This window comes from Acanthochromis polyacanthus, chromosome 1 (assembly GCF_021347895.1).
Source record: "Acanthochromis polyacanthus isolate Apoly-LR-REF ecotype Palm Island chromosome 1, KAUST_Apoly_ChrSc, whole genome shotgun sequence".
NCBI classification, from domain to species: Eukaryota; Metazoa; Chordata; class Actinopteri; family Pomacentridae; genus Acanthochromis; species Acanthochromis polyacanthus.
Genome location: NC_067113.1, coordinates 60,832,004 through 60,846,588, shown reverse-complemented (window position 1 = coordinate 60,846,588; position 14,585 = coordinate 60,832,004). Strand labels below are relative to the sequence as shown.

The following is a 14,585-nucleotide window of genomic DNA, read 5'->3' as shown; positions in this document are numbered from 1 at the left end:
AGATAACCACTTGTTGCTGATGTTAAAGGAAGGTTTAAAGATGGAAGTCTAGATCCAGTCCTTCACGGAAACATAGTTTTTATAAGATGCTCTTTTGCTTCATTTTGCACAAATGCCCTCAAAAAGCAACACAATAATGTGACATCCTTTGTGATGAATGCACCTTCAGTTCCATTGTTATGGAGCTGTCTCCCTTTAGTCCAGTTAACTTTAAAACTGGACCTTTTAAAAACATTTGACCAAACCCGTAAACTCATTTGGACTCTTTCTTCTTAACTGCTTGATGTTCAAGGCTACAACCTAAAAGCACTGCTCGAACATTAATACACAAACAGTGAAAGTGGTTGTGCTAACCAAACTTTATTGCATTTCCCAGTTTGAACATTGTAAACCTGAACAACCAGTGGCACATTACATTTCTAATAAGTTCAAACCTAATAAGCATTCAAATGCTACAAGACAAAACCAACATGAAATTGCATGTATATTCATTTCCTAACAGGAGAAAGTATGCTAGTAAATGGCAGACGGATCAGAACGAATCAGTTGGACTCAAGGTACATTTTAATGCATTTTCTTATTTCTGCATCCACATTTCTTTATTGGCATTTATTTCTTTCTCACAGTCCGATAAGTTTGAGTTTATTTAATTCAACAAATTCAAATTAAATGTGTCAGTTTGCAGAATGTTTTCATTGCTGTAGCTACTTTGTTGCTTATAAGTTTTGGAGAGTGTTGCTGATTTTTTTTAAAAAGTAACCGACGCATCTATAAGTCATTTTCTTACTGTTCACTGTTTCCACAAAAAATAACAAGGAGATTAATGGTTACCCTGGTGATAACACTGAGGGGGAAAAAACATATCAAATGCTCATAATGTACCAACTGTGTGTATGGAATAATCAAAAGAATGGATAGAAATACATAGAGATGACAGCCAAGACACCACTAAAAGAATTTCTCTTTCACAAAGAAAAAAAAAAGAAGTTTTCCACAACACACTGAGTATACTGCACTCTGAGGATGATCCATCGAGGTGTCACTAGTGGGTGCATACCATGAGCAAGCCAGAGGTGGTGGCAACCCAAAGACGACCCAGGTCGTAGCTCAGGTGGTTTATTGGCATGCACATGGGGACGGACAACCAAGATGTACCTTGTGGGCGAGAGCTGTAAATGCCACGTCTGTTGAAAGCGAAGCAGGGAATATGTTAAAGGTTAAAGTGGTGTTTCCAATAGAACAAATGACTTCACAAGTTAGTTTTATAGGTCAGATTGGAGGAATAAAGTTGGGTGTATCTCAAAGAAATGACATGTTTTAGCACACTGATTAACAAAGCTGCAGAATCTGCAAGGAGTTCTGGCATACCTTTGGTAGACCCGACCATTTGTGGCCAATCCAAACACAGTTCCATCAGTCGAAATCTCCACCATTTTCATGCTTATCCCTGACACTCTGATCCAGGAAGAGGTGCCACAGGTGGTTGGTATTACTCTCTGTCAGTAGAAACATATGGAGGTGTTGTCATGTTCTATTACAGATTAATAACGTTTGACCGACAGGACATTAAGAGATTTCACCAGCTCTGTGGTTTCCAACCTGTATGACGTAGACTTGTGAGCTTGTGTCAACACCCCAGCAAACGTTGCTAGGGCTGCAGCTTACGTACTTCATCTTCCTTGACAGGGATGACCAGCTCACAGATCCCGTACCTTTGTAGGCTGAGGCGTAGCCACTGCGCAGACAGTAAGTAACATTACTGGATGTTATTCCAACAACCTGGCCATCGCCGCCTGCATCCACCTGCCGCAAAGATCCTGAAGACACACAGAGGCAGGGTTCATTTAGACAGCAAGCAGTCATATTTAGGTAATGTGTGGAGTATAGTAAGTGTGGCAAATGTGCAGGAGCACCATGATGCAATAGCAATATTATATGATACATGGTTGGTTAGTCTCTATGGATTGCATTTATTCAGATATATAAATAGTTACCTGAAACTGTTGTGAAGTTGTTGGCAATGAATTTATGCACCTTGTTTGAGGTGTCAGTGCCCCAGATCCCAGCAGGTCCTACTGTGACATGATTCAGTCTAACAGTGCCGAGTCTGTAAAAGTAGTTTCCACTGAGAAAGTAAGCATAGTAGTATCTGTCTCTAACCACCACCATGCCCTGTCCAGCATCAATCTGTGCTACATTGCTGTAGAGGCGAGGACCCTCAGTGCATGTCCAGCCTGTGAAGACAAAACAACAGAAGTTTTAAAAAAAATCTGCTCTTCACACTGCTTTAGCTGTCAATGTTGCAACCTTGGAAAAAAAACTTATCTGAAAACTTACCATGACTGGCTGCCAGGCAACACAGCATCAGCAAGAAGGTCTTCATTGCTGGTCTCCGTGTCTACGTCTGCTTGTGAGCTGGGATGTATTTGGTTGGAGCTGCTGTCCTACAGACTGATGGAGTCTGCCCAGCTTTTATACACTAGACTGATGGGTGTGATCATGTGCTTGGTTCCTGGCAAAAATGGGCTGTTCGAGAAAGTTATGAGGAAGTTTTTTTTATTTGAACCCTATAACCTTTCATTTCAAACAATCCCCTGGTTTGATGACTTTGGTGATGGAGAACCTCCCATTTCGCACTAGTTAAAAAAACACAAGGATCTTGCCAACCAGTAAACCCTGAGGGAATGTTCGAGCATGACTTCACAAAGTCACCAGTCTTGTTTGGCAGCTCAAAATCTGACAATGAGCTTTCAAGCAATCCACCTAAGGCTGTGAAAACATCACATCATTTAGATTGCCTCATTTGTGAATAGTATAACTAATCTAATTGTAAGTTTTCCATCGTACAATTCCGACATAACCAGCACCTAGCTTTGTTGGGTACAGGACAATAGATCAGCAGATAATGACCTTAAAGAAATAGCTTGGCCTTCTGGGAAATGTTGATATCTTTTGTTGTCTTGACAAGAGTTATAGCAGAACATAGATATCACACTTATTTGTGGTTTGAATACGAAGGTGACGTCAGCAGCTGCTTATAGCTAAGAAGAGGATCAGGACTGGATACAGTGAAACCGAAACAAAACGAACCCGATCTCTAAAACCTATGTTAGATTTTGAAAGAGGTGTAATTTTATTTTGAAATGAACACATTTGATCAGCTGTGTAACACTGGGAAAGACCTCTAGTTTCCTCAAAGTTAGCATTAGTAAGTACAAGGGCAGTATGAAGGCAGGGGGAGAAAATACTCTATCTTGCTTGTATTACCGTTCCAGTCTTCTTTGGCAATGAAAAGTCCAGGATGTATCGATGGTGTCCCTGTAAAAAAAAGTGATGTTTAAACATTTTCACGGCACTGGCAAGCAGGGAGGCAAGGACTAAAAGGGCCAGTTCACTGAAAAACATGAAAGGCTGTCTTATAGCTGCCAAATCCTCAGCAGAACTTAAATTTTTAGTGTATAGGTTACTGCTAAAAACCCCATTCATGCCTTTATTATCACCACACGGTTAGACTATTGTGATTTTGATCGGGAAAAAAAATGTGATCACATTGCTCCAGCACTGTCCTCTCTCCATAGACTTACCTGTCCATTTTGAAACTTGTTTTAAGATTGTATTGTTTGTTTTGAAGGTTTTAAATAAGCTGGTTCCATCTTCGGAGAATTTTTTGCATCTTAATACCCCTAAAAAGAGCCCTGTGTCAACCAATCAGATGGTTGTTCCAGGTAATAAAAAATACAGCCTTTGCAGAAGCAGACTCCAATCTTTAGAACATTTTACCTTTCTATGTGAGATCTGCTCAGACTCCTGGAATGTTTAAGACGAATTTTGTTTCATACCTCATTGTTGTCTGTTTTATTTTTTTATTTTCTATTTCAATTCTTATCTTTAAATTGGACAACACTTCCTTTGAATGTGCACTATAACTAAATTTGGCTTTGACTGCTAAAACGTTGTTGTTTCCTGTCGAGCAGGGGATTTTGTGAATGCAGATAATGGAGGGGGAGGAGAGAGTTGCTGGAAATGGCGATGTTTATATTTGGTGAGTCAGATCACGCCCCATGTGAGGCTTTTATTCTGAGACTTAAGCTACATTTTTCATGATTAATAAAACGTCACGCTTGGATTGACACTTTCACAACAATAAGTATTAGTTAGAAACTTGGTTAGGTTTAGGCTGGTCTCAGATATTATCCTTTTGTTCCATGTTTGAAGCTCCTTCATTTTCAGGGCTTCCAGGGTAATGAGTACAACCATTTAATATATGGTTTGCTGGTTGAAAAGGAGAGGCAGTAATGCAATTGGGTAAATGACAGAAATGTGCTGATTATAATTTGTGAGATGGCACAAACATATATAATCCAACAGAAAGTACATTACCCTCAAAATCTAATTAAGAATGCAGTGCCGCGGATACAGAGTTGTGTAGAGGTCATAAAATCTGCATGTAAGCATCTTTAAATCGCACTCATTTGCACTTCATATCAGGTTTGTTTAATGGACATGAGAATTTAAAGTAAAAATAAAAACATAGGGCAGTGTGTGTGTGTGGGGGGGGGCGGTGTGTGTGTTCTCAGAAAGGACGGTGCTTGCGTGTTTGTTGCATACCTGTGTAAGTATATCTGATGTTACAGTAAAAGATGTGCACTGAACATAACATATGTCATTTCCAAATAATCCTTGTCACTGATAAAAAATATTTCTCTGACTATGCTTCTGGTGTCTGGGGCTTCCTGGAACATACAAGTTGTAATACAGTGCATCACAGAGCGATTTGATCATTTCTGGGAGTCCATGAATTTACTTCCATTTTGGCCATTACTTGACATATGGGATGGGAATCTGCAAACTTCAGACATAAATGTCAAATCCAGAGTCACTGTCAGGAGAGGTTATTAGCGTAAACGCTCAGCAGCTGAACACCAATCTGGAGCTCTTCATTATTCCAACTGAAACAGCTTAATCCACCTGTCATGTTCATTCCCCATAACTTGGACTCTCAATATGGTGTGCTTTAGGCTGCAGTTGATATGATACTTATGTAGTGAAGAGCATTCTCTTTTGTGTGTGTGTGTGTGGTTGTAATCAATATTATGTCCAGGAGCCTCAACAATGCAATGATGTGAGCAGAAAGGCATGCAGAAGTAGTTATCTCTGAAACCTTCCAGGAAACAAACTTATCTTTAGATAAAATCTAGACTTATGAAGAATTTGCTTATCTTTTGATACATGCAAGATGCTTTGTTCTTTAAATAGTGTGCCAACTTACGAAAGAACAACAATGCTTGTTCTTTTTCCTTGTAGCTTAAAGCTCGTGTCCGGAGTTTCCGTTTGTTTTCAATTTATGTATCATTGTTTAACAAAGCTTAAATGTGTTAGTCTAGTTCGATACTATAATATAATGTTAGTATGACGCGATATGAAAATTTATTCATGAGCTCCGCCTTCCTCTCATAGACCCCCATGTTATTCCAAAAAGCGCCGGTCGCTGCCGACCAATCAAGTTCGAGCTTCCGCTTTGTCATGCTGTCAATCAACGGTTACGCGCACAGCAAGCAAGCCCATGCAGAGGTGGGCGAGCTACGCACTACGCAACCGCGCTCACATTTGTTTTGCTTGTGGAGGAGAGAGCATCAGGGATCAGCAACTTCCAGAAAAGTTACCAATCCCACGGCTTGTCAGGCCAAGAGACTGCAGGACGTTTTTTGGCTCGGGGCGCTCGCGTCGCTCCCCGACCACGGCCTCCATAGCCCGTCGGACGGCTTCGTTTAGATGCCCGACCTCTGGAGGAAGATGTTGGAGCGTCTGGGACATACTCTTCGTCAGAGGAGTCATGCAATTCTGAACTCTAGATAGAAATAAATAAACAATGTAACACATATACACGCGTAAATGCACTAAGTTTGATAAACAACGTCATTGAGAGGGATACACGAGTGTAATCACATATTGAAACTTTACTCGTTCGTCCTAGCAGATTCATGTTATTTTGGTATTAGGACAAGTTAGACTCAATACAGAATTCTAACGTAATTCCTTTATTATTTACTAAATGTACTAAATGTAGAAGAGTGGAAAACAGCAAAACAGGCAAGATGCTGCAGCACTCCAGGCACTCCTGTCAGGTACTGCGCGCGTGCACAAATAAAGGGGCGAAATCAGAGGGAGGGAGGGACCAACAGTGTTTTGGGAGATGCTGCGATTCAAACTCCGGACACGAGCTTTAAGGTTTAGCCATTTCTTTTCATTATCGGTCAGACTTCTGTCTTTCTGTCCAACCTCGTTCACTGCAACAGCAACATAATCCATAAGTCTGGCTTTGTCAACCTGGTTTCTATCTTTCCAACCATCACCCTGATTTCACCCAACACGTCTCTTGTTGTCCACTGCTATTCCTGAAACCCAAGTCAGGCGCCATTAGTTTACATTGGAGTCATATTTATAGATTTCAAGTGTAAGAGTTACAAATGTGATTACTGGAATCTCCTTCAGCATCTTTTATCAACCGAATGAAAGAACATCACCGGAAATCATCTGAAGACTACATTCAAGTACACTACCAATCAAAAGTTTGGGCTCACTTAGAAATGTCCTTATTTTTTTTAAAAGAAAAGCAGTTTTTTTTTCAATGAAGATAACATTAAATGAATCATAAATCCAGTCTAGACATTGTTAATGTGGTAAATGACTATTCTAGCTGGAAACGGCTGATTTTTAATGGAATATCTACATAGGGCTACAGAGGAACATTTCCAGCAACCATCACTCCTGTGTTCTAATGCTACATTGTGTTAGCTAATGGTGTTGAAAGGCTCATTGATAATTAGAAAACCCTTGTGCAAATATGTTAGCACATGGATAAAAGTGTGTTTTCATGGAACACATGAAATTGTCTGAGTGACCCCAAATCTTTCAATGGTAGTGTGTATAAGAACATTGTTCAATATGAAGCCCCATGAAGCATTTAGTTTTAGCGCCTGCACTACAGGCCAAACATTTGGAAGTAATTTCAAGTTTCTGTTAAGAATGTATTTCTTAAAAAAGTAAAGATAATTAAGACCGGTATGAATTCTGTGGATTTTGGGATGTATTTACTGCATGATCAGACTTTGCTTCTATTGATATGCACCATTTTCCTCAATTTACTGTTAGGTAAACTTTGATGTTAAAGGGCAATTGCTGAATAAATGTTAACAAAAGTAAAGAAGGGCTTGACTTTAGAGGTAAAAAAAAAAAAAGCAAAACAAATGCAGGAGTCATGACTTCAGTGCAAAATCGAAAAACAAATCACAGTTCACTTTAGCTTTTTGGTTTTTGACAGTTTGCAGACAAAAATCCCAATAAATATCAGCTGTGTCCATTTCTCTGTAGGGTCATTCCAGGTGAAATGACCAGATATTCCTTGGGGAATATTGGATATTCCTGCACCATTTTCAAATTAGTCCTAAATTTGCATGCCATTAGATAGCCACAAAAGTACTTTCTACGCAAAATTGTAGGCCTGTAGCTCAAATAGTTTCTGAGTTGTGGGGGTCTGAAATTTTCAGAATTTGGGCTATAAAAAGCCTCGCTAGCGTGTTTTTGCATCTTTAAGTGCATCATTACACTTTTTGAAGGTAGTCACCTCTACCAACTAACATTTCAAAAAGAACAAAACAAGAAAGATATCTTTTTTTTGTACAAATTTGACCTCACTGTCAATTTTTTTGGCCTGTAGTGTATCTAACATACCAAAAAAAAAAAAAAAAAAATCACATTTCTCAGAGATCCCAAACTTTTGAACGGTAGTGTGTCTATCATTTATTTTGTCAGGAAGAATTTGCACTAGTTTCTACCACTGCCGGTAGGTTCAGTAACAACACAGTTCACTTCACACCTGTGTGAACAATGCTGTGTAACAGGAAGTATACTGAGACTTTACAGAACAGTCTCAGAATTACAGGATAAGCAGCATACTTTTAACCCAGTACCAAGGGTAAAATACAAAGGAGGGTTGATGCAAGTTACCCGAAACCATTTGTGAAACACATCAAACTTGTTTGCTTTGGGGATTGTTTGTTGACTGGGTAAAGATGTTTCTAAAATTAAGTTACAGAGTTGAGAGCAACAGCTGGCTAAACCTACACAACCAGCAGGACACTAGGCATTCCTGGTTTCTGATCTTGGTGTCTGCAGTGGACCATTCACCTTTATTATCTTTATGAGTCCTTCAACGTAAGGGAAGTACAATCGTAAATTGCTGTTTCCAGAAATCAGCAATATACTGGCTGTAGCTTCAGTACAAATGCAAAAGGCAAATGGACAGAAATGACATCAGGCTGACAAAAGTCACACATACCCCTTTAAAACATTTAGGAAAAGCCACAATATAAAACAATGACCCTATCAGTTATAGCTGAGCAGCTGTATCATCTGTAAACCATAAAATTTGCCACAAAAGTCACTGGAGGTCAGGGTAATTGACTGAAACAAATCCATTTCAGATAAATAAAGAACAGGAAAGAAACCAGAAACAGAGCACACACACTCTCAGGGTGTTATCTTCATTTGATACTCTGCCAGAGAACAGGAAATGAGCGCGAAGTAGCATTTGGGTGTTAAACAGAGGATTGATGTGACTCCATTTGTGTCTTTGTTGCTGAGCTTAATTGATAATATCGCAAAATTGCATGATTATGCAATATTAATTTAGAAATTATGTCTTATGCTTTGCTCAGGTCGGTTACGTTTGTACCATAATGCACATGTGAAAGGAAAAGTACAACATGTCGGCGTACATTTACTAAAAAATAATCAGGAGTAGTTAGCAACACAGTTCTAGATGATACCCTGGCCTCCATATCTGCATCTTCCCTTAACTGCAGTAGATCTAGACATAAGTAAACATGCAGGGCGAATGGACAGAAATGCCATCAGGCAGACAGAGATCATGCTTTCACATTTAACATGTCTGGGAAAATACATATAATTGTAACGCCCATAAATTGCACTACACAGTAAGTGGCAGTGTTTATAGGGTTAACTCAGTGTAGTTTTCTTGTTGCACCAGCAGAGTGCGCTGTAGCGCTGCAGAGCTCTTCTTTTACTTTTTTTTTACGGCAGAGACTAGAGCAAGACATATTTCCATCGGATCGTGTTAAGCTGGTAACTTCTCTAAAAAAGTTTAGTTTCCAGGCATTTTTCCTTGGAGTTTTTGAGCTATGGAGACTTTTCCCGCTGAGAGAGCAGAGATAAACCGCTGAGTGATATCTTTCTGATTTGTTTTCGTTGGATTGAGCTCCGGTGAGTCCACTTTTATCTTGCACTAGCTTAGCATGCTAGCGAATTTCACCACGAGGTGATGTTATGGCGTGTTTGTATGCCGCATTGTGCATTCGGTTATTGAGGTAGATGAAAGTTTTTTTTTAAACCAATCGGAGACAGACAATGATTTTGTCTTGTGATATGTTGATGAAAATATAGTGAATTCTGTGATGTAGTTACTGAAAGCTAATGCTGTTGAGTTCATCCATCTACACAGCTTTATGTGTTGTGTTTTCTATTATCACTGAATTCATGCTTCAGAAATAGAGAGACATTAACTGTACGGTGAATGGAGAGATTTAGATTGTAATTGTAAAACTACTGCTGTATGCAGGTTGGTTTTTTTTGATACTGGTTGAAGTGGATGCTGAACGGCGAGCCAGGTTCCAGTGAGCTTCTAAAGTGAGGAGTGGATCAACACACGTGGAGGGTGGAGACCTCGACTCTGCTTTATTGTGCGGCAAGGGAAAAGGAGAAACTCGTCTCTTCAGAAATCCAGCTAAGACATTTCAAACAAAATCATACTACCCGGGTAGATGAACTGAACACACACACACACACCACACATCATCGCATTGTCCATTTTTTTTAAAATTTTTCTCCTATTGTTTTCCAAGTGCACTTGGTAGAAAATTGTTTACACTTACTGTTACTGTTTCGGTTGGGATTCGTGCTGAGTTGGATGGTCATTTATGACCAGTTATCGATTAAGGTTTATCATTTTAATAATAAATGTTAAATGAAAGCTGTTCACTAAAATATTGTCCTTGTCCAACTATCCTTCTAGAGCGAACCTAGAGTTACCATTGTTCGAGACAAAGCCCATATATATATATATACTAAGTTGTGTCATATATTTTTTTTTGATTTAGCTCCCTATCGTAGTAGTTCACATTCACTTTTTTTTTGGCTGCACTGATTCTACTACGTGTTACATACCAAAAATCGTGGCGAGCCAGCCAGGAGGGTAAAAGGTGCAAAGGACAATGTTTTAAATCATTTCTTTTGGTTTACCTACAAATCCAGAAACTAGATATTGTGTCACATTTGGTCATGGTTAAGATTTAAAGTGCAAAATACAGAGTAACATACAGAATACAATATGAATGTTGAACAGACATATAACATTAATGCAAAACGGTCTGTTTGTGTAGTTGGTTTAACCAAAGCAGACACTGATGATGACATCACAGCTTCTCTGGAGGCATATGGGAGTGTAACTAGAGTAGTTAGGCTTCAAAGCACAGAACAAGCGAATACAGCCATTGTAGAGTTTGCTCCAGGGATGTCAGTAGCAATGCTTGAACCCAACATTCCTTTTCAGATTCAAAACGTGAATGACACTACAGCGACATGGACAGTAGACAGTGTAAATGCCCTGACACATACTACTAACCAGACTTACCACAATACTTCCTCTGACCCAAGCAGTAGCAGTGAATCCTCTGACGAAAGGGCTCAATCTGAACATAGTACTACACCTCTCATACGTAAATCCAAGAACAAGAAGCCTGACCTGACGAAATCCATTCCTCTCAAGTTAAGTCCCAAACCAGACCAGAAAAGGGTTCAACCCACGGTACGGAGGAAGAGAACAAAGGCTAAAACCTTGGAACTAGGAGAAGATGAGCTAAACCCACCTGACGTGCAACGCATCGTGGTTGAGCATGTAATTAAGAATGACACCTCCACATCTCAGAGCCAATCTAAATGGCTACGCTCCTTCTCTGGTAAATTGCCAAAGCCTCCTGGAGAGGTTGACTTCGAAACATGGTGCCTCCATGTAGACTTGATGTTTCAAGATGGAGTCTCAGTAGATGTTCAGCGTAGGAAAATATTGGAGAGCCTGCTTCCCCCAGCCTCAGATGTTGTTAAGCAGCTAGGCTCCTCTGCTCATCCCAAAGCTTATGTGAAGCTGCTGGAATCTGCATATGGTCTTGTTGAGGACGGTGATGAAGTCTTTGCAAGATTCTTGAACACCCATCAAAACTCAGGTGAGAAGGCATCAGAGTATCTACAGAGGCTCCAGGTGCTACTGAGCACTGCTGTGAGGAGAAATGGAGTGAGCCAGTCTGCTGCAGATCATCAGCTGCTGAAACAGTTCAAACGTGGCTGTTGGGACCACACACTCGTGATGCAGTTGGAGCTGAAACATGAAAAATCTCTTGACTTTGCAGAGCTGCTGTTACAGTTGCGGACAGAGGAAGATAGGAGAGCAACTAAACTTGATCGGATGCACCGCCATTTTGGGACCCCCAAGTCCAAGGCTGCTGTTAATGTGCATTCCATTCCTGACATGTCTCATCTTACTGACCCCAATGCCAGTGTGTTACAGGCATACATCTCAGAGACGGAGAGTCTAAAGAAGCAGCTCGCTGAATTGAAACGACAGCTCAGCACCAAGAAATCTAAGAAACACAGAACACGTGAGTCAGAGGCAACAGAAACCCAAAACATGCCCACACCTCGAGCTGAGGCACAAACTCACCAGGTGACATCCAAACCCCAGCCTAGGCCCTGGTTTTGTTTCAGATGTGGTGAAGATGGCCACATAGCCAAAGTCTGTGAAAATCCTATCAACAAAGCTGTTGTTGATCAAAAGTACAAAGAATTGAAAGTCAAGCAAAATGAATGGAGAACCAAACAGGGTCTACCTTTAAACTGGACCGGCTTCCAGTAGAGGGGCGTACTGAAGCCACAAACAAAGATGAGAGTCCCAAGATGGAACAGAAACAAAGAGAAGCTACATGTGAAATGGTAGGGTCCATTGGGAATGAGCCTCTAAGTAGCTTAGTTGGGCCGAGATCCACTGTTGTCGTCACCATTGAAGGAATTCAGTGCAATTCACTTCTCGACTCAGGCTCACAAGTGACTACGATTTCCAAATCTTTCCATGACACTTACCTGCCTTCTCTGCCCATCCTGCCTCTCAATGACATCCTTCAAGTAGAGGGCGCGGGAGGTCAAAACGTGCCTTACCAAGGTTATGTCGAGGTCAACATACTGTTTCCAGAAAGCATTGCCGGAAAATCTGAGCTTGTGAGTACATTAGCTCTCGTTGTTCCTGATTGCAGATCCAACATAGAGATTCCTCTTCTCATAGGCACTAATGTACCCCTGGTTCGAAATATGTGCAGCAGATACCACACTGAACAAGACGATGGCAAGGTGGGGAGAGTGAAACTGCAATGCAAGAAAGCCATTGTAATCCCAGCTGGAGAGAAAGTGGTTTTGAAGGGATACACAAGAAAGGTGCCCACTAGTATAGGAGCCCCTCTTTTAGTGGAGCCCCCTACTCAGTCAGGTCTACCAAGTGGTTTGTTCTTCTGTAGCTACGTTATGACAAGTCCACGGCAGACATCCTTCAAGTCCCTATCCTCCTAAAGAATGAAACAGCACATGACATAACAGTGTCTGCGAACCGCAGTATAGCAGAGCTTTCCATCCCACACTCTCTCTCTCCACTGCCGACCTCCTCGAACAAAGCTGAAGGCCACAAAGTGCCACAACCACCTAGCACAGCTGCTGAGTGTACAGCTACAAGCTCTACCCACCTCCAAAACACAATTACATTTGACTTCAGAGATTCTCCTCTTCCAGAGGAGTGGAAAAAGCGGATCACAACAAAGCTGAATTCCATCCTTGAAGTATTTGCAATGGGTGATCTTGACTATGGTCACACAACTGCAGTCAAGCACAAGATCCGTCTCTCTGATCCAACACCATTTAAGCAGAGAGTGAGGCCCATTCATCCATCAGACTATGAAGCTGTAAGACTCCATCTGAAAGAACTTTTTGATGCTGGAATCATAAGAGAGTCTGAAAGTCCATTCGCTTCACCGATCGTAGTAGTCAAAAGAAAAATGGCGCCATCCGCCTATGTGTTGACTACAGAAAGTTGAACAGCCAGACTATAAAGGACGCGTATGCATTACCAAACATCGAGGAAACCTTTGCTGCTCTGACAGGATCCAAGTGGTTCTCTGTCATGGATTTGAAGTCAGGCTACTATCAGGTTGAAGTGAGTGAAGAGGACAAACACAAAACAGCTTTCGTCACACCTATGGGGTTTTGGGAATTCAACAGACTGCCTCAAGGAGTCACTAATGCTCCATCAACCTTCCAGCGGGTCATGGAAAATGCATGGGTTCTCTCAATCTCAAGGAGGTGTTGGTGTTCCTTGACGACCTCATTGTGTTTTCAGATTCACTTGAGGAACATGAACAACGTCTTATGAATGTCCTAAACCGACTTAAAGAGTTTGGTCTCAAGCTATCACCAGGCAAGTGCCATTTTTTCCAGAAGTCAGTTAAGTACTTGGGCCATATAGTCTCAGAAAATGGAGTAGAAACTGACCCTGAGAAGATTGCCCCTCTGACAACCTGGCCCAGGCCAAACAACATCAGTGAGCTGAAATCCTTCTTAGGGTTCACAGGATACTACAGAAGGTTTCGTCAAGACTATGCAAAAATTGCGAAACCTCTAAATGCATTTAACGGCTGGTTATGTTCCACCCGGAAAAGGTCCAAAGGTTCCAAGCCTTTCTCAAACTCTGACTTGAAACGACCTTTGATGGAAAATGGACCTCAGATTGCGAAGAAGCATTCAAGACACTCATAGAGAAGTTGACAACTGCACCAGTACTTGGCTTTGCCAAACCCCAGGCAACCCTATGTTTTACACACTGATGCCAGCCTACATGGAACTCGGTTGCAAAGCTCTCTGATTCAGGAACACAAGATGAGTCAAATGGAGGGTATGCTTCATGCAAGTAGAGGCCTGGTCTAATGGGAACGACGATATCCTACTCACAAGCTTGAGTATTAGCACTCAAGTGGGCTGTCACGGATAAATTCTTTGACTACCTCTATGGAGCTGAATTTACCGTAATGACTGACAACAATCCATTGACGTATGTGTTGACATCTGCCAAGCTTGACGCTGCAGGACACCGGTGGCTTGCTGCCCTGTCCAATTTCAACTTCAACATACAGTATAGAGCTGGAAAGAGAAATGCTGATGCCGACGGGTTGTCTAGACGTCCACATGATGCAGCTGAAACTGATCTAAGTGCTCAAGCTGAAGATGACAGAGTGAAACAGTTCATTTCAAAGTTTGTGAATGAAGGGAGTAAACTCAGCTTCCCCAAAGAAGCTGTCAAAGCTGTCTGCCAGAAACATGAGCTAGACAAAGCTCCCGAAACCGAGGAGAGTAGCCACTCACCTGTCCTATTAGAGTGTCTTACCATGGATGTGAGTGCTATCCCAGCAGAATTCTCTCAG

The 14,585-nt window shown here is 41.2% G+C and overlaps 1 protein-coding gene across 1 annotated transcript; it reads right to left on the bottom strand.

The window, feature by feature from the left end:
- Positions 1-344: 344 nt before the first annotated feature.
- LOC110945588 (fish-egg lectin-like) lies at positions 345-2,440 on the bottom strand. Its single transcript, XM_051950378.1, has 5 exons — positions 2,338-2,440; positions 1,995-2,234; positions 1,600-1,817; positions 1,369-1,496; positions 345-1,184 (listed from the first exon to the last, which is right to left on the bottom strand). The coding sequence occupies exons 1-5, from the start codon at positions 2,381-2,383 to the stop codon at positions 1,043-1,045; spliced, it is 774 nt and encodes a 257-aa protein (XP_051806338.1). The 5' UTR covers positions 2,384-2,440; the 3' UTR covers positions 345-1,042.
- Positions 2,441-14,585: the final 12,145 nt, after the last annotated feature.

Bases quoted from the DNA above. Each gene is read 5' to 3' on its own strand.
- LOC110945588 (XM_051950378.1), bottom strand. From the start codon at position 2,383: ATGAAGACCTTCTTGCTGATGCTGTGTTGCCTGGCAGCCAGTCATG. The intron at 1,818-1,994 runs GTAACTATTTAT...GTGTGTCTTCAG, and splicing joins CAACTTCACAACAGTTTCAG to GATCTTTGCGGCAGGTGGAT. The intron at 1,497-1,599 runs GTTGGAAACCAC...TTCTACTGACAG, and splicing joins CACAAGTCTACGTCATACAG to AGAGTAATACCAACCACCTG.